Source organism: Schistocerca gregaria, chromosome X (genome assembly GCF_023897955.1).
Source record: "Schistocerca gregaria isolate iqSchGreg1 chromosome X, iqSchGreg1.2, whole genome shotgun sequence".
Taxonomy (NCBI): Eukaryota; Metazoa; Arthropoda; class Insecta; order Orthoptera; family Acrididae; genus Schistocerca; species Schistocerca gregaria.
Window position 1 is genome coordinate 110,441,708 of NC_064931.1, and position 21,072 is coordinate 110,462,779.

The 21,072-nt window shown below is 43.2% G+C and overlaps 1 protein-coding gene across 1 annotated transcript in view; it reads left to right on the plus strand.

The window, feature by feature from the left end:
* The window catches only part of LOC126299170 (dystrophin, isoforms A/C/F/G/H), a 2,370,611-nt gene that overhangs the window by 1,066,980 nt on the left and 1,282,559 nt on the right, over positions 1-21,072 (plus strand). The window contains exon 49 of the mRNA XM_049990931.1: positions 20,277-20,461. Coding sequence (XP_049846888.1) covers positions 20,277-20,461 — 185 coding nt within the window. The remainder of the gene's footprint in view (positions 1-20,276; positions 20,462-21,072) is intronic.

Below are 21,072 nucleotides of genomic sequence, written 5' to 3' on the forward strand. Positions count from 1 at the left end.
CTCCTTCCGCCCGGCCTCGGTCAATTAACCCCTTAGACGGCACTTGTCGCTGCCACACCAGCTCAGTGTCACCACTCGCCCCTAATCCGACCTTTCGTTGTCGCTTTTTATGTTTTTAGCTTTGCGTCTGCGCATGAGCTCGTGACCTGAAGACGGTCGTGACACGGTAGTTGGGTGCCGGACCGTGTTTTCTGTCGTACTCCCTTCGCCTACTGAGCGAGGGAAAAATGTTTAAAAAACCGACACGTATTCCTACAGGAGGTAGTATTGGTCAAAACTCGTTGAACAAAAGTTCCAGTTACGATATGGCCGGAAACCAATCTACATCTACATACAAACTCCGCAAGCCACATTATGGAGCGTGGCGTAGGGTACCCTGCACAACTACTAGTAATTTCCTTTCCTGTTCCACTTGCAAACAGTGAGAGGGAAAACCGACTGTCTACATGCCTCCGCATGTGCTCTGATTTCTCGTATTTTATATTCATGGTCCGAACTCGAAATTTATGCAGTTAACTTCAAATTCCGGTTCTCTAAATTTTTTCGATAGTGTTCCTCGAAAACAATGTCGCCTTCCCTCCCTTTTAAGTTCGCGAAGCGTATCCGCAATACTTGGGTGCCGGCCGTTGTGGCCGAGCGGTTCTAGGCGCTTCAGTCTGGAACCGCGCGACCGCTACGGTCGCAGGTTCGAATCCTGTTACCGGCACGGATGTGTGTGATGTCATTAGGTTAGTTAGGTTTAAGTAGTTCTAAGTTCTAGGGGACTGATGACCCCAGATGGTTCAAAAAATGGTTCAAATGGCTCTGAGCACTATGGGACTCAACTGCTGTGGTCATCAGTCCCCTAGAACTTAGAACCACTTAAACCTAACTAACCTAAGGACATCACACACATCCATGCCCGAGGCAGGATTCGAACCTGCGACCGTAGCAGTCACACGGTTCCGGACTGCGCACCTAGAACCGCGAGACCACCGCGGCCGGCGACCCCAGATGTTAAGTCCAATACTGCTCAGAGCCATTTGAACAGCACTAACGCTTCATCGGAAGGCTACAGGTTTGTTTTCCTTACTCATCCGCAGTAACTCATATTTTTTTATATTTAGAGCCATTTCCCATTCCTATAACCAACACGTATTGAGTTATGCGCCAATCTGTCGTCTAACAGCGACCTCCTCTTCCCTTTCTCTGTGCATTTCTTCCTCTGCTTCTCTCTGTTCACCGTCTCCACCCGCCCCTCTATGCCTATCTATTCCTCCCCCTGTCACTGTCCACCTCTTCCTCTTTCCTTCAGCTCTTCTTCGCGGTGAATCACGCACTCTTTCAAATACGCCTGGCTCCATACGGACTGCGTCGCATGCATTGGTCACAGGCCTCTGTAACGTCTGCGCGTTGCCGATTGGTTGAGCACACACCAATGCCGTTAACTGACCTCATAACCGGGAATCCACCAACAGTGTCCTGCAAAGACATGCACAGTGAAATGCAACCGTAAGACGACCAACAGCACCAAATACCACTCATTACTCGTCAAAAATAAAACGTTCCATAACTGAGCATGTATTGGCTTCCGGATTGATAATTATATGACACTTTTTTTTTCAAATACCCTGCATATGTTTCTGTACTTACCTTAATCTCTCTCGTGTTACTATCACATGCCTACGCGAGATATGAGATACTGGCAGTATAATGTAACCTAGTCTTCTTAGAACATGGCGTTAACGAACATGGCTTCGAGAGAACTACTTCGCCTTTTTTTTTTTTTTTTTTTTTTTTACATGGATTCCTATTTAAATTCCTGGACCATTTCTGTTACAAGAATGTCTGTAGGCCTACGTTTGGTGCTCTGCAGCTTGTAGAAATTTTAAATATGTCAAATTATTAGTTAATTGTTCGAAAAAAGCTGCTTTGCTGTAGTATTTTATTTCACCGGACTAGATTCGGGCGTTTCGCGTCATCGGCGGTATCTGTATTTAACAAAAGACATTTTTATCATAAGTTACTTACAGTGGTTTTTCAGTTCATTGTAATTCGACATGCCTTATACGTAATAGTACGATTACATGACTCACATATACATATTTGTAATCAGCATAATGATTTTTTTACTAAATTAGAACACGAAGGTGGAGTTATGCGACATAAACGAAAGTTGGTAGTTGTGCTTCTACATCTGTAAGGTGCTCATGTCGGTTGGTTTTTGTGTTGTCAGCGACGTGCATATCAAAGAGAGAGCAAGTTAGGTCATTGTTAAACAATCATTGGTCTTGCCGTGGTATAGTTTTTGCCTCTGCGCGGTCTAGTACGTTCTTAGTTGAAGTATGGGTAGGTGATGGACGTATTCAGTAGTGCTGTGTTGAATTCCAGACTGCATCAGGATCCACTCCAAGTACTATGGCAGTTAGGCGGGAGGTGAGAAAACTTGGATTTCATGGTCGAGCGGCTGCTCATAAGCCACACATCACGCCGGTAAATGCCAAACGACGCCTCGCTTGGTGTAAGGAGTGGTAAACATTGGACGATTGAACAGTGGAAAAACGTTGTGTGCAGTGACGAATTACGGTACACAATGTGGCGATTCGATGGCAGGGTGTGGGTATGGCGAATGCCCGGTGAGCGTTATCTGCCAGTGTGTGTAGTGCCAACAGTAAAATTCGGAGGCGGTGGTGTTACGGTGTGGTCATGTTTTTCATGGAGGGGGCTTGCGCCTCTTGTTGTTTTGCGTGGCACTACCACAGCACAAGCCTACATTGGTGTTTTAAGCATCTTCTTGCTTCCCATTGTTGAAGAGTAATTCGGGGATGGCGATTGCATCTTTCAACACGATCGAGCATCAGTTCATAATGCACGGTCTGTGGCTGAGTGGTTACACAACAATAACATCCCTGTAATGGACTGGCCTGCATAGAGACGTGACCTGAATCCTATAGAACACCTCTGAGATGTTTGGGAACGCGGACTTCATGCCAGACCTCACCGATCGATATCGATTCCTCACCTCAGAGCAGCACTCCGTGAAGAATGGGCTTCCATTCCCCAAGAAATATTCGAGCACCTGATTAAACGTATGCCTGCGAGAGTGGAAGCTGTCACCAAGATTGAGAGTGGGCCAACACCATATTGAATTTCAGCATTATCGATGGAGGGGGCCACTAACTTGTACGTCATTTTCAGCCAGGTGTCCGGATACTTCTGATCACATAGTGTAGGTCATGTAACCGTCTTATTAGATGAACATTAAGAAATATCGTCAATACGATAGGCTAGAGAACGTTACATACAAAATTGAAAAATCACATATTCATAAAACACTAAAATATGCACTGCAAGTAAGTAATTATAGGAAATATGTCTTTTGTGGAATGATGACAAAAGCCAGAAACTAGTTCGTTGAAATAAAATTCAACCACAAAAGAACTTCTGTCGAACTTCAGTACGGGCAGTGACGATTCTAGCAGAACGTCTCTGAATTGGTTGGGTTTCTTTTGTGATGCGTGCTTAGTTGTCTTTTGTGATGCGGAGGAATAGTGTAGAATTTGTCACACTGTCGTCATGTATACGATTTTCTTCATGGCTGCGTTACGCGTATCCAGAACCGTTCCAACTAATCTGCCTCCCATTCACTTTCCCTGATGGCGGTTTTGCATAATCGTCCCTTTTCATATCGCCCCCTAAATACTTATGTGAAGTAACGTTAGTTCAAGTTGTTCACGAGTACCGTATAACGGGCAGTCAAATATAACGAGACAGATAGAAAGAAGTAAGTAAACTGTTTATCAGTTGAAAAGTAATCGCGATGACAGTTCATCCATTTATCACACAGTGAGACAATATCGTCAATGCCTAAGTGGAAAATGTTGTGAGGTCGCTTACGGAACCGTGGTTGTACGCAATCACACACCTCTTCGTCCGAAGCAAATCGATGACCACGAGTGTCTGTCTTGACGAGTCCAAAAATACGGAAATCACGCGGGGAGAGATCGGGAGTGTATGGAGGATGTGGGAGGGCTTCCCAGCGACACTTCTGCAGTGTAGTCCAAATAACCTTGGCAACTTAAGGCCGGCATTACCCTGCAACAGAATGATGCCGTCTGTCAGCATTCCTGGGCGTTCGGAGTTGATGACGCGCTTCAATTATTGCAAAGTGTCCACAACGTTGGTTCTCTCTCTCTGTTAAAGATATTTTTTTTTACATTTATTCACATTTAGAGAGAGTTGCTATTCATTATACCAAGTGAAAATTTTGTTCACGTCTTTTTGCATTTCCTTACCATCGTTCTGCGACGATACTTTCCTGTAGAAAACATTATTGTCAGCTGATAAACTTATAGTGCTTCTGATAATTTTTTATATAGTTAAAATATTAGATGTCCTTTTCACGCCGCCATGTTCCACTCGCGATATCAATTTTGCTTCTATAGGACATTCGCCGACATGTATAACACTTGGGTTCTTTTAGTCAGATATATGGGCTTGTCTCTCATGCATTACTTACGGCAGAGGTGACAAGAAACGGATATGTGACGATCAGGGCTCAGGTCTTTATAAATAACATCTAATACGGCAGTTGGAGGTGTTATCCAGGCCTGGCATTGCTACGACCCCATAATTTCATGATTAACTGCCGCCGTAGCTGATATCTATAATGCACTTTTGTGCGGTAGCTCTCGACTTGTGGATAGCTAATGTGAATATTTGTAGTGAAAGAAATTTTTATGGCACATATATTTTGGGCGAAGAGAGTAGAAATGTGAAAGTTCCTGATCACCACACCTGGGTTAAATTTCCAAACTCTACACCAGGAGGTCGTGTGGATCTACTGGTCATTTGTCCATTGGGAGAGAACATTAGCATGCCTCTGCATGTAACGTGCCAATACCGCGATTCACCGTAACTTGGGTTTCACCGTCTTCCTTGCTATCGTTCCATACTCATTCACAACAACTCAGTCACGTGAAACAGAGCGAGGGGGCGCAGTGGTAAGAAACTGGACTCGCACGCTGGAGGACGACCGTTTAAGACATTTACCGGAAAGGTTCTTTTAAAACGACATATTCTTTTGTCTTTCCCACTCTGAACTTAAGCTCCCTCTCTAATAACCTCGTCGTCGATGATACTCTAAACCTTAATCGTCTTTCCATCCTGCAATCGTCACTCACTGCTCGAACACTAATCACTGCCCTTCAACGATACACTTATACATTTGTCATTTCTTGTCAGATCAGAGGAAGGCAACTGAATCTTCTTCCAGTGCTGCTCTCCCTCGTTCTCTGTGTGACTAAGGGGCAGAATATGACTCCGCGTTTTTATATTTTACACCTGTAGTTCCGTAGGACCAAATTGAGGAGCAAATCTGCATGTTGCTGAACTTCTTCTGAGTGTCATACCGTTTGCGATGATTTCATCGGGGACGTTACAGTTTTCTGCTTGTTCTCGAATTAGCCTGAAGCACTGTGCACTACTCAGCGCTGTTTGCGTCAGCAGCCAGCCGTAGTGTCGAATCGACAGGTTTATTTCCGGAGCGCTGTAAAATGTTCATCCGCTGCTCGCCGCCGGAGATGCTCACGCTGCAACAGAAGTATTTGTTACGCGGCGCTTTCATTGTCCAGCTTGTGTATTTCGTAATGCGGATAGCTCAAAGATTTCAATCGCACTTAACGTGCAGACTGCCAGAATTTTTTTTTATAGGGGCGCGGCATGTCCATCCATCAAGAGAGTGCAAGAATTGTTGCACCGGACGCAAGGAAGTGTATACGAAGAAAATTTGTAACGAAGGAAGCGAAGAATTATAAGTAAAAGTATAAATGTGGTCAGTATCTCTAGGACAATCTCGTGTAGCTCTGGTCTTACACTCCTGGAAATGGAAAAAAGAACACATTGACACCGGTGTGTCAGACCCACCATACTTGCTCCGGACACTGCGAGAAGGCTCTACAAGCAATGATCACACGCACGGCACAGCGGACACACCAGGAACCGCGGTGTTGGCCGTCGAATGGCGCTAGCTGCGCAGCATTTGTGCACCGCCGCCGTCAGTGTCAGCCAGTTTGCCGTGGCATACGGAGCTCCATCGCAGTCTTTAACACTGGTAGCATGCCGCGACAGCGTGGACGTGCACCGTATGTGCAGCTGACGGACTTTGTACCGCCGAATTGCTCAACACGAGGGGCGTGAGGTCTCCACAGTACATCGATGTTGTCGCCAGTGGTCGGCGGAAGGTGCACGTGCCCGTCGGCCTGGGACCCGACCGCAGCGACGCACAGATGCACGCCAAGACCGTAGGATCCTACGCAGTGCCGTAGGGGACCGCACCGCCACTTCCCAGCAAATTAGGGACACTGTTGCTCCTGGGGTATCGGCGAGGACCATTCGCAACCGTCTCCATGAAGCTGGGCTACGGTCCCGCACACCGTTAGGCCGTCTTCCTCTCACGCCCCAACATCGTGCAGCCCGCCTCCAGTGGTGTCGCGACAGGCGTGAATGGAGGGACGAATGGAGACGTGTCTTCTTCAGCGATGAGAGTCGCTTCTGCATTGGTGCCAATTATGTTCTTATGCGTGTTTGGCGCCGTGCAGGTGAGCGCCACAATCAGGACTGCATACGACCGAGGCACACAGGGCCAACACCCGGCATCATGGTGTGGGGAGCGATCTCCTACACTGGCCGTACACCTCTGGTGATCGTCGAGGGGACACTGAATAGTGCACGGTACATCCAAACCGTCATCGAAGCCATCGTTCTACCATTCCTAGACCGGCAAGGGAACTTGCTGTTCCAACAGGACAATGCACGTCCGCATGTATCCCGTGCCACCCAACGTGCTCTAGAAGGTGTAAGTCAACTACCCTGGCCAGCAAGATCTCCGGATCTGTCCCCCATTGAGCATGTTTGGGACTGGATGAAGCGTCGTCTCACGCGGACTGCACTTCCAGCACGAACGCTGGTCCAACTGAGGCGCCAGGTGGAAATGGCATGGCAAGCCGTTCCACAGGACTACATCCAGCATCTCTACGATCGTCTCCATGGGAGAATAGCAGCCTGCATTGCTGCGAAAGGTGGATATACACTGTACTAGTGCCGACAATGTGCATGCTCTGTTGCCTGTGTCTGTGTGCCTGTGGTTCTGTCAGTGTGACCACGTGATATATCTGACCCCAGGAATGTGTCAATAAAGTTTCCCCTTCCTGGGACAATGAAAAACACGGTGTTCTTATTTCAATTTCCAGAAGTGTATGTTCCTGAAATGCTCCTCTCCAGCGGAAAATTATTTCTCGTAAAAAGTACTTTCTTTTCACAGAACTTCGTAAGGAATGAGGAACATAGTAACTCGCGTTCGAGGTACGTATGATGAGTTAAGTCTGACTGCATACAAAATACACTCCTGGAAACGGCTGTTTGGTGATACAAACTACTCCGAAAATAGCTTTTGTGCTTAGTGAGGTACGAAATTTGTTATGGCGCAGATTCTTCTTCGCTTTTAGTGTTACTGTAGGCCGGCCGGGGTGGCCTAGCGGTTCTAGGCGCTACAGTCTGGAACCGCGCGACCGCTATGGTCGCAGGTTCGAATCCTGCCTCGGGCATGGATGTGTGTGATGTCCTTAGGTTAGTTAGGTTTAAGTAGTTCTAAGTTCTAGGGGACTGATGACCTAAGAAGTTAAGTCCCATAGTTCTCAGAGCCATTTGAACCATTTTTTAGTGTTACTGTACATTATATCGTTTGCCGTTTCGTTAGGAGCAAAGAAACAACTAGGCCAAGAAGAAAACAGTTCGTGAGGAGTGAGTCAAATGGAGCTAGCAGTGTGTTACGAAAGCCAATGCCACAGCACAGCGGCGTTCGTAATTAATTTTGTAATGGACGACGCGTCTGCTCCGTAACTGCTGGTACTGAATGAACTCTCATTTCCAGTTCCAGAGTTTGTTTCGAAAAAGCCTCTTCACGGCGAGATTGATCCATGGAAGGACTCTCGACTTAGCGGTGGTGGTAGTGGTGGTAGTAGTAGTATTAGTTAAAGCAATGGGAGCCCCAAGACGATTAACGCTGCATGAAGAGGAATTCAAAGAAAACAATCTGTGTAATGCTCTCTCTGTCTCTCTCCCTCTCTTCTTCTTCTTCTTCTGCTGCTGCTGCTGCTGATGTTGAGGATACGAAGTAGCGCGTCTACTCAAAGATGTGCTATTTGAAGCTAACTATAAGCTTTAATTTTTCTAACACTATTTGAGCCACTGCTAAGATAAAAAATGATGCATATTGCTTCAGATTACTTCATAAAGACGCGATCAGTAGGGCAGCTAGTAATGTTTACACAGGAAACTGCGTAATGTGGTTAGTAATACATTTGATGGGAAGGGCTGATGTCTGCAGTGGCATTGATTTACTATTTAACATACTAAGCGCGAGTGAAGCGATGCAGTGTAAATCGAAAGCAATACAGTTCGAATCGCCAAGTGAGCATCCTGAAGTGCATTCTGCGCTTTCGTTTTCTTCGGCATGTGTTCCTTTTATGCTCGATCCGCTAATCACGATAATCCATGGAGATTTACTTTCCATTACGTAGTTAAATGTTCGTTGTGTCACAGTATACGTCAGTTACTTTAACATGGGGGCCGCGCCTAGTCGCCATCATCTATCTCCGAGATTTGCCGTATATGCAGAGCTTGGCCAGAAATGAAAATAACAGAACCGGGAGCCCCAGATGGCCAATCGCTACGAAAAAAAACAAAACATTTTTGCCACAGGCTGGGCGAGGCACGAGCTTTTTACGTTAGCATATTCACCATGCACCGCTCGGTGCAGCGGAAAGAGTGCTGAACGGTAATCCGATAATCCGAGACTCGTTATGGTCAGCCCCTATTCTGTAACATTTCTGATTCTCGCGTTTTACGTATTTGCGCTGCAACTAAACCGAAACAATGTTCACTACATTGTACTTATTAATATTTTCCTAGAAGGCTTTCAGGAAAGGCAAAGGGAAGTTAGGGATTTCAAATAAATTTCCAGGGAGGGATTTTACCTCGTACAACACAGCTTTGTATGTAAAATTAGATACTTTCATTATTTTATAGTTGATGTTTTACACGTGCTGCGATGATACTCGTCGAAGCAGAAAAAAGCAGTAATTGACTCGTAAACAAGCACATGTTATAAACGCCATATTTTTACGATGACGTGGTTGCTCTAAATTTTCTATGAAAAAACAAACCTGGTTCACATCATTGAATGGTTCTCTCTCATCGCACAGTTTGACATCCGTTCGCCAAATATTGGTAAATATAGTTGGTAAAGTACAGTAGAATATATTTTGATGCAGTCCTCTTGGGAAATGATTTCCGTAAGTCTCTCGATAGGTCGATTTTACCCGCACGGGGAACCTACTGTTTGCGTGCAGCTGCCGAGGGCTGCTCAAAACTCAAAATAAAACTAACGTAGTACGGATTCGTCTTTGCTTTAATTACAGTCCCTACTTGGAGAACTATTTTCAGGATCCTCGTGGACACCGTAATCACAGTGCTTCCTCGGAAATTTATTTACCATTCCAGATGTTCCCTTGCCTTTCCTTTTCATGTGTTTTATGCAAATAATAATAAATACAACATACAGGGCATTTTTTCTGTTCATTTATAGCCTAAGTAACGTAAAAATTGAAAATAAAAGTTTAGAAACGTTTCCGCCCATGGACTCGATCCCACGACCCTCGGATTACCATTCTGCACTGTCCACTGCGCCGCCGCTGCTTGGAAGCTACACTGCAGCTCATAACGCAGCTGACATGCGCCACAAACTGTTTTTTTTTTTTTTTCAAAATGATTGGCCATCTGGAATACCCATTCCCGTCCATTTTCATTTCTGGCAAGAAGCCCTACATGCAGCATATATTTGCACGAAGTCGGTGATGACGAGTGGGGGTGGTTCCCTCGTAAGTGAGAAAAACTGCGTGCCAAACCCGTCTATAAATAGCGTGAACCGGATGTAATCGCATGTTAACGGTTTTTGCCTTGTCTTTCTAAGACAGAAATGAGGAACGAACACGGCATTTGCCTAGACTAGCGTGGAAACGGCCTAAAACTTAACTTTATCTATCTTCTGGTGCATTATGACAGTGGTCGTTTATCCAGCCTGGGTCCGATCTGGCTATGGGTCCCCCTTCTCTTCCGTCTTTAGCAAGCTAGTGTGCTGAGCGTTATCAGCAGATTATCCGCGGCCTCAGGCGTCTCCAGTGGGGGTCAAGATAGGGGGTACTTATTTCCTCCTGGAATCTGTGTACATCGTTTTTATTTATTACGGAATTCCGTCGAGTTTCTAGCGATCGTTGTCTGCCACTCCACTAAACTGTAGCTTAAACGGTGTTAATCGCGGCAAGAAATATTGCGGCTTTAGCAGTCACTAAATATCTCCGATTTTCTACTTTGTCAGTATGTTCACGGGAAATTACGACGATTTCATGCTGCGGCTGTGGTTTCAGCGCTGACTGCAGTCAAGTTAGATACGAACCTTTACAGAACCGTGCCAAAATAATGTCTTCTAGGAATGAGAGAGGAGAAACACTAATTGAGTTCTGTAACAAGTTTTAGCCAGTAATAGCAAATACTCTGTTCACAAGAGGAGGGGGTATACTTGTAAAAGGTCGGGTGATACGGGATGGTTTCAGTTGGATTTCATCATGGTCGGAAAGAGATTCCGAACTCAGATACTGGATTGTAAGGAATGCCCAGGAGCGGACATAGACTCAGATCACAATATAGTAGTGATGAAGAATAGGCTAAAGTTTAAGACGTTAGTCAGGAAGAATCAATACGCAAAGAAGTGGGATGCGGAAGTACTAATGAATGATGAGATACGGTTGAAGTTCTCTAAGGCTATAGATACAGCAATAAGGAATAGCTCAGTAGGCAGTACAGTTCAAGAGGAATGGACGTCTCTAAAAAGGGCCATCATAGAAGTTGGGAAGAAAAACATAGGTAAGGTAACTTCGAAGAAACCATGGGTAACAGAAGAAATACTTCAACTGATAGATGAAAGGAGGAAGTACAAAAGTGTTCCGGGAAACTCAGGAATAGAGAAATAAAAGTCGCTGAGGGATGAAATAAATAAGAAGTGCTGGGAAGCTAAGACGAAATGGCTGCAGGAAAAATGCGAAGACGTGGAAAAAGAAATGATTGCCGGAAGGACAGACTCAGCATACAGGAAAGTCAAAACAACCTTCGGTGACATTAAAAGCAAAGGTAATAACATAGAGTGCAAAGGGAATTCCACTGTTAAATGTAGACGAGAGAGTGGATAGGTGGAAATAATACATTAAAAGCTTCTGTGAGAGGGAAGATTTGTCTAATGTGATAGAAGAAGAAAAAGGAGTCGATTTAGAAGGGATAGGGGATCCAGTATTAGAATGAGAATTTAAAAGAGCTTTGGACGACTTACGGTCAAATAAGGCAGAAGGGATAGATAACATTCCATCAGAATTTCTAAAATCATTGAGGGAAGTGGCAACAGAAAGACTATTATTCACGTTGGTGTGTAGAATGTGTGAGTCTGGAGGCGTGTCATCTGACTTTCGGAAAAGCAACATCCACACAGTTCCGAAGGCGGCAAGAGCTGACAAGTGCGAGAATTGCCGCACGATTATCTTAACAGCTCATGCATCGAAGCTGCTTACAAGAATAATATACAAAAGAATGGAAAAGAAAATTGAGGATGCGCTAGATGAGTTTGGCTTTAGGAAAGGTAAAGGCATGTTCGACATTCTGAGAAAAGTAGGGGTAAGCTATAGGGTGAGACGGGTTATGTACAACACCCAAGAGGGAATAATCAGAGTGGACGACCACGAACGAGGTGCTCGTATTAAAAAGGGTGTAAGACAAGGATATAGCCTTTCGCCCCTACTGTTCAATCTGTAAATCGAAGAAGGAATGATGGGAATAAAAGAAAGGTTCAGGAGTGGAATTAAAATTCAAGGTGAAAGAATATCAGTGATACGATTCGCTGATGGCATTGCTATACTGAGTGAAAGTGAAGAAGAATTACGTGATCTGCTGAACGAAATGAACAGTCTAATGAGTACACCGTATGGGTTGAGATTAAATCGAAGAAAGACGAAGGTAATGGGAAGTAGGAGAAATGAGAACAGCGAGAAACTTAACATCATGATTGATGGCCACGAAGTAGGTAAAGTTAAGAATTCTGCAACATAGGCAGTAAAATAACCAATGACGGACGGAGCAAGGAGGATATCAAAAGCAGACTAGAAATGACAAAAAGTCCATTCCTGGCCAAGAGAAGTCTACTAATATCAAATATCGGCCTTAATTTGCGGCAGAAATTTCAGAAAATGTACGTCTGGAGTACAGCATAGTATGGTAGTGCAAAATGGATATTGGGAAAATCGGAACAGAAGAGAATCGAAGCATTTGAGACTTAGTGCTACAGACGAATGTTGAAAATTAGGTGGACTGATGAAGTAAGGAATGAGGAAGCTCTGCACAGAACCGGAGAGGGAAGGAATATGTGGAAAACACTGATAAGGAGAAGAGACAGGATGATAGGAAATCTGTTAAGACATGAGGGAATGACTTCCATGGCACTAGAGGGAGCTACAGAGGGCAAAAACTGTAGAGGAAGACAGAGATTGCAATACATCCAGCAAATAATTGGGGACGTAGGTTGCATGTGCTACTTTGGCATGAAGAGGTTAAAGAGGTTAGCACAGGAGAGGAATTTGTGGCGGGACCCATCAAACTAGCCAGAAGACTGATGACGAATAAAAAAGTTTTTGTGTCGTTTTCTAGTTCAACACTTTCGGAGCTGAAGAAAGGATCCGGTATATCATCCTGGTGCACGGATTCCGTCGTCGATTCCCAACGCACAGGCATGGCAGCATCCGTCTCCATTTCCCGAGGAAGCCCCCTATCCTTGATGCATAACCGAATCACAAGAGTAGTTTACCATTACTCTGTGTAAAAGAAAACATAAAATGGCTTGTTGATTCTGCATTCAGTTTTACACGAGAGAGCTATTCTGCTACACTCGGAAGACACAGGTGTCTACATCGTCGTATACTTAATCCCAAACATATCAGAAGAAAAAAGAAAACATCAGTCTTCGCGTTAGGAGAGAGGGGAATCAAGTGTGAAATTTCAGGGCCGAAAAAAAAAAATGCTCTCCAGTATTGGGATTTTCTCAGTGGCTGTGAGCGCTGCACATTAATTGAAAATGTTGGCATGTGGATATTCGTTTGTAAATCGAAATTTTGCGAATTTAAACGCACAGTTTATTTTACCTTCGTCACCTGCAACGAAATGTGCGGGCCTCCAATCGCTTTTGTATTCTAAAAGTCACGCAGTATGACAGATTGGGCCACATTACGCATGTGACTCTGCTCTCTGCCAAAAAGAACCATGTCTACAGCAGTTAATTTCTCATGTAGAGTTAACCACACGGTAATCTGTTAAATCACAGAAAAAAAGAGACCCGTTCCCAATATAATCATTAGCATATTTGGTGTTACAAAACACAAGGTTTAATACATGGAATTTGACGAAATTTCTTCAGTGACGTAAGAAACAGCAGTAATATTTTTGTGTGGATCTTCTTACTTGCTGTATGTGGTGGTGGTAGCGGCTATGACAGATTACGCTGCAGCATTTCTTCATGTTTCTTTTTGTTAATGATTCGGCGTTCATCCGCTTACTACACGATTTAAAAATTGTTAATATTTTAATTAGCCTATATTGAAGTTGTGAACTTCAATCGTTCTCGTCAGGTACATGAAATACGACACAGCGTTCGTTCTCTCATTTAAGTGCTCTCAGTTACATACCTATCTCTTTTACAGAAGTGTTTTCAAATGCTGTGTGTTGTCCCATACAGCGTATTTTTTATTTTTTCACGGTGTCCTAGGTCAGCGTCTTTCAACCGCCGTGTCGCAGTTCATTAGTGTGACGCGAATACATGTCAGGTGTGTCGCGAGATTTTCAGTGACTTCTAATCTTCCACAGATAAAATATCTAGAAAACAAAAAATTCCCCACAAAATTGTTTTTTGGACTAATGAATTGGTAAAATTTATATCCCACAGTCGTTCAAAAATTTAAAAAAGTGTACTGTATGTACTCTGTGTGTTTGCTATTTTGCATCTAGGAGAAAAATCACAGGTAAGGGCGTTGCAAAAGATTGAAAAGTACTTTGATGTCTCCAAAGGAAAAAATGTTGAGAAACGCCGTTCTAGGATGTACAGGACTGTGACATGAAGTACACTGAAGCATCCGTTACAAGAGATCTCCGTATTTTCCCGTGAGTCAAGGGTAAGGACGGCTCTTACAAGTGAAGCCAAGATGACATAAAATGAGAAAAGTGGGTCGAAAAACTACTGACCGAGAAGATTCGTCGCATATTACGGAACAAAGGCTCCGAGAACCACTGAAATGCTCCCGCTCGACCAACAGCTAAAGTCGGAAGAACCTGATATCGTAAAAACAATCCTTCGAGGAAATCCTAAACCTGGACAGTGAGCTAGGGTTGCGATATCTAAGCCCCTTTATTACACAAGAAAACGGTTGACATTTAAGAACCCGGTTTGGCGGGATAAACTCAGTGTTAATGACTACAGAGAGTTAATACAGGCTGTCATCTTGCAAATTGCTACGGATGTACTTTGGAGAAAACTGAAAGAAAGTAAGCTACCTGCTTGATACCTGCTTACTGTAATGCATGAAAGTGGATCTGTGGCTATTTCGCCTTTAATATCAGTGGTACGCAAATAGAAAATTTCTTTTCTTTCGAACAAATAATACAGCTATGACGAACTTTCGGAATGTTATATTCTCCTGTTTCACTTTTATTTTTTTAAATGTCTAATTATTAGTATCGTTGTAGCTTTGATATTTCAAATTTATGTATAAATCATAGTCAACATATTTGTGAGTGTGAAACTTCTTGACAGATTAAGACATTGGGTCGGACCGAGACTCGAACGCGGGACCTTTGCCTGGTTCAAGTCATGGTCCGGCACACAGTTTTAATCTGCCAGGAAGTTTCATATCAGCGCTCACTCCGCTGCAGAGTGAAAATTTCATTCTGGTGTGTATGTCTTTGTAACAAAAGCTTGCGAAGTCGACGTGAAGTATTGATTGTGAAAATGTGGGAGCTGGTGCGTGCGCGAATGTGGCCGCTCGCGGATTTTGCGTGTTTCGTGATCGAATTAACATGTGGTTGCCACTGGGTGAATCGAATTAGAAAGTACAGTCGATGGACAGTGAAAAACGGAAGACTACGACGTCAAAGTTTCTACAGTAATTAATACAGTAACATATTGGTAGGAAAACCACCTAAAATGGATGAATAATTAACCAGGAGCCATTAGCTGCAATATGAGATCTACGAATACCAATACCAGCCACAGTCGACGTAAAATTTCAGAATCCAGTCACGAGGAAAAACACTGCAAAAATTCAGAGACTTGCGCGATGAACAGATACAAAAAGCAAGCTCTCAGAGGATCAGAATAATTCAATAAGCATTATTTATTTAAATTTGAAGAGAAGTTCCTGTTTCAATCTTAAATTATTTCTATACTCATTGTCGTACCTGTCGCTAACAAGCTCATCATTTCTTTAGCATTCTTTCTCCATCAGTTGTTTCATTCTTCCCATTAACTTTTATGATCTCAACTACAATTATTATAAATTACTGAATGAATTATCACAATTCAGCTGAGTGTGCGCTGATTTGTAACTTCGTGGCAGATTAAAACTGTGTGTGCGTTTTTTTTCACTATCCTTAATTGTTTAAGACAATGTCTTAAATTAGTAGACCCTAATTTTCGGCACAATAATTAATTCGAAGTGTGAAATGCTGAAAGTTGATGTGCGCCATTATTCGGCATGAGTGCAAATCTACTATAATGGAAACCTAATTTCTGGTTGTCCAAGAGCCACTGACTGGGTTGTAAACAAACTCAACGTGCTGTTGTTGATGCTGATATTATGCCACTTGTCTATATTTTAATGTTTGCATGGGAATGTGAGGTCCAGTGCCATTGAACTGTTGGGTATGTGAAGTTGCTGTCATTAGTTGTGCTAAAAGTTAATCGGTAACTAAATGTAATGTAATTTTATAAACTCTTAGTTTTCTATTTTCGTGGATAAGGAAGTGTTTCGGCTGTTGGAGAGAATAAATGGACAATATTCCAGTAGTATAGAAATGAAATCATCTTCATTGGTTATGTTACAAGGACTATGTAAATCACATAGTAATTAATAAATTTAGAAAATTACATTCAAGACAAATTTATGTCGACATATGCACATATACGGTCAATTCTAATATTTAAAAAAGTTGTACCAAATTCGCTTTTCAAACAGTGTCAAAATATAGAAGCTGATCCGTAAAAATTTGCAGTTTTCCAAGAGGACGGGACACGATCTCACACAGTTTGGAGATCACGGCTATGAACTTCATCAACTTTCCTGAGCAGTTCAGTGTGACTATGCCAGTATTATGCGTTTAAGAGATGCATTTGTGCATCTGTGAACCTGAAATTGTCATGGTTATCAAGAGTAAGGCAGGCTTCCCTGTTGTGGTTCGTCTGTCCTTATTTCCGTTTCTCACCTCATCTTTCCTCTCTCGGTGGTGGATAATAGAGATCGTAAAGTGTATTGGTGGCCACTTCATATGAAGACATCATGTATATCATTCACGTCAAATGTTCTTATACCGAGAGAGGTGGTTTTCCATGATTATCCTCAATCGTTTAAGGCGAATGCCAGGATGGTTCCTTTGAAAAGTCACGACCAATTATCTTTCACATGCTTCCCCCATTAGAGTTTGTGCTCCCTAATGACCTCGTCGTCGACGGAGCATTAGACCATGCTGTCATTTCTTTTCAAATGTTTTCATTTCTGTCGGATTGTGTCATTTTTCATGCCGTCTAATCTCGTAAATCTTTTAGTACATCTTAAGCATTTAAATAGGCTGACCGCTGCTTATGCACTTGGTTCCTCATATCGGTGTTACGCCATTACAAAAACCTGATCAAATTCATCGCTTTATAAAATTTCTTTTATGAATATTTTCTCACCGTTGTCCTGGAAGTATAATAATTCTTTGGAGTATTCTTCAATATTTCTATACTCTAACTGTGTGTAACGTCAGATTCGAGGGCAGTCATGTCGTACGAAACTTCCATCAGCATACCGCGACAAACTGAAGACACAACTATTTCGAAAGTGCCGCACTTTAACAGAAACAATTTCTAATTCTTTCTTTTGACCTTGCGATAGCGCAGTGCCTGTGTTATTCAGATTTACGATGCAAACTTCCGTTGTACATGCATAAGGTTCAAATGGTTCAAATGGCTCTGAGCACTATGGGACTTAACATCTGTGGTCATGAGTCCCCTAGAACTTAGAACTACTTAAACCTAACTAACCTAAGGACATCACACAAATCCTTGCCCGAGACAGGATTCGAACCTGCGACCGTAGCAGTCGCGCGGTTCCGGACTGAGCGCCTAGAACCGCGAGACCACCGCGGCCGGCATGCATAAGGAACAGGCACTGCGGCGACTACAGCCGTTATGAAATATATTAAATGTATTCGCAATTGGGGATATGGACAACCATCCGCTGTAGAATGGAATGACCACAGTGAAAATTTGTGCTTGACCGAGACTCAAACCTAGATTTCCCGCTTATCGCGAGCGATTGCCTTACCATTTGGTTATCCGTGCACTACTTACGGCCAGACACAAGCTTCCATATGTCTTCAACCATGCGTCTACGACCTGTACTCGTACATCCACTATATATTCTCCCTTACAGGTAAGACATTTTACTTGAAAGTTGCTTCCCGGTGTCATGCATGCATGTATGTCTAAAGGAACATCGCATCGTAATTCGTAATAACACAGGCACTACAGTATCGTATTTATCAGCCGACATTGGGAAGCGACTTTCAAATAAAATGCCTCGCCTGTACGGGAATATACATAATGGATGTACGACATATGAAAGTTTGGGTCGGGTCGTGATGCGTGCACGGATAGCGAAATGGAAAAGCGGCACAGATTACGAGTCTCTGTTAAGTTTAATGAAATGCTTGGTGTGTTTACATATCTTGTTGGTTTCGACGACTTTTCTCCACCATTTCAATGTTAATTGTGGTGCACGATATTAACTGCTTCACTGCATTAATCTCAGGAGTCAGTGTGAAAACCCGATGATATTTAATAATTTATGCCAACACATATTTTGTGTTAATGTACATTCATACAATACACTGGCTTTAAAAATCATGTACTGAAAGCAATGGCCGCTCTACTGGCACACCCGGGCTCTTCGGATCACTGCCTATGTACTTTAACAATATAAGTTCTTTGAAAGTATTGTTAAAGACAATCACATCAATTGAGTTACAATTAAAACCGTTTGTTTCATAAGAAATTACAGTTATAGATTTGAAGGTAATAAATGACTGATTATAACAAATGTGATTTCTAAAATTGCTCATCAAATTTAGCATCGAACTTCTGTTTGACGAATGTGAGTAACAATACTTGATACAAAATAATTAATATCTCGTTATCTGCAACAGGAATCTTGATGCTGACGTATTTTGAAGTACATCTCATTTTGACCAAATAATCGAAATAATTATGGTATATGATAGAAAATTCTAGAACTTGTAGTTACAGAATTAAATAAAGTGAATCTTTTTGGAGTTTTTATGGAAACGTGATATCTTGAGAGGGGACGTAACTTTCAGTGCGTCAGTTGCCCAGAAATCTACCCAAAGCCTTAATTTTCAAGTTTTATGAAATAATCAAATTTTGACAATCTCACATTTAATGGCTGAACTGATTTTAATGTTAATATTCTTACGTGTGATTATTGTCTGATAATTACACAAATGAAATAATTAGTTTTAGTATAAATTTCGTAAAATTGATAATTACAGTAAGATACTTTTCCACTAGTTAAAGGTGCCTGTTAATCGTATTTAAATGAGCTGTTGTTGACTAGCCGAGCCCGACGCTCCCGTACTCATCTCGAGCCTCGATACTGCATCTTGGACTATTTTGCTCGCCTACAGGTCGTGTGAGCACAGCCATATATCCGAGACCTTCTCTTGCCGATGGAGGCGATCTTCATCTTCAGAGGTCATCCTACATTCGCGAAAGTATTTAAAATGTCGTACTGATAGTACAATAACGTAGTCTAAGTGTAGCATCATATCTGCCAGAGGCCTCCTAATAGAGGCATCGTCTGACGCAGCGTAGCCCATGAAATATTTATGAGTATTCTCGGGCATCTATGGATAATAACTGGTCAGTCGAAATCGCTTTAACCACCAACGAATTTGTGTGAACATTTGAACGAAATAGTCCTTATTGTACAATCTCATACGTCGTACAGGTTTTTAAACGACGTAACCGCTCGTTATGTTGGGTGAGTTCATGGTCAACACATACATTCAGTAGCCCATTTCTTAACACTGGAAGAAAAAGGGAATATTCATTCGACGTTGAGTTGGACTTGATTATCATTTACACAGTTTTTTCACAGAATATTAAGCTCGCTTGTATACATGAACGCGACAAACAGGCAACGTAAACGTACATCGTTTGAGTACGCTGTCTGCTATTCATTACTGATTACTGGAAACAGATACAACCTTTAAGTATTTAGGAATTTCTGTCCGGAGTGAATTAAGGTTGAATGGTCAAGTATTTTAGCGTGGCTAAGGCAGTTGCAAGAGTCTGGTGTATTGAATGAATCCTAAAAAGGTGTTGTTAACGCACTGAAATTTGTCGCTTACGAAACTCTTGGTTCACTAATTCTTGAGTGTTGTTCGTCGTTCTGGCACCCTTTGCATCTCGGATTAACGGTAGAGACAGACAAAATGCGAAAAACTGCAGGATTCGTGACAGGTTTGTTCAGTGTCACAGAGAAGCTCGACATGTTGCATTGGAAAATGTTGCAAGAAAGATGTTCAGCATCACACACAGACTTACTAAAAATTGTGAAATCTCGTTGCACAATGAGTCAAAAAGTTTACCATTTCCTCGAACTTCTGTCTCACATAATGAACACGACACAAAAAATTAGAGAAATCCGATGTAAAACAAAAGAGTATCAATAGGCGCTCACGCGTGCCATACGCTAATAGATTAGAAGGGTGGATAATTATACTAGTAGTGCCGTACGGTGCTCGCCGAACACAAATGCGTCTGCGAAACTTAATAAAGACGAGTGAAAGAGTGGTACTTTTTGGTGTGGTTGCAGAGAGCAGTGGGGCGGTGAGTGCGGGGGAGCGCCCTCTGCGGTCAGTGCACGTGCAGACGCCCACGCCCACGCCGGCGGCAGCAGCAGCAGCGCCAGCAGCCTCCGCCAGCGCCGCCCCCGCCACTAGCCAGCACCGCTCCGCGTCTGCCGCGCTCGTCGCCAGCTTCGACAAGTCCATCCTGCAGGTCAGTACTCCCAGACTCTACGCTTCCCGCACACAGCGTCTCCATCGCGCAGAACCTTCTCCCACCGCGCTTGGTGACGCAGTACTCATTTACATTGTTCAGCAAAAACGATATGACAACTGTCCAGCGCGACGTTGCGGGAACATGACACGGTAACAACAGTGTGTAAGCGGAGCAGCACGGACGGGGGATCATCCTAACGAAGACGTAGGGTGCAAATGGGGAAACCCATTGAGATAATGACTGGGTGTTGTGTTGTTCTCATCGTTTCATCATCATTCATGGAAGTGGCGAGATTGGGCTGAGCAAAGGTTGGGAATTTGTACGGCCGCTGATAACCGTGCAGTTGAGCGCCTCACAAACCAAACATCATCATCATCCACTGAGATAAGCGACTTTGATTCAAAAAATGGTTCAAATGGCTCTGAGCACTATGGGACTTAACATCTATGGTCATCAGTCCCCTAGAACTTAGATCTACTTAAACCTAACTAACCTAAGGACATCACACAACACCCAGTCATCACGAGGCAGAGAAAATCCCTGACCCCGCCGGGAATCGAGCCCGGAAACCCGGGCGTGGGAAGCGAAAACGCTACCGCACGATCACG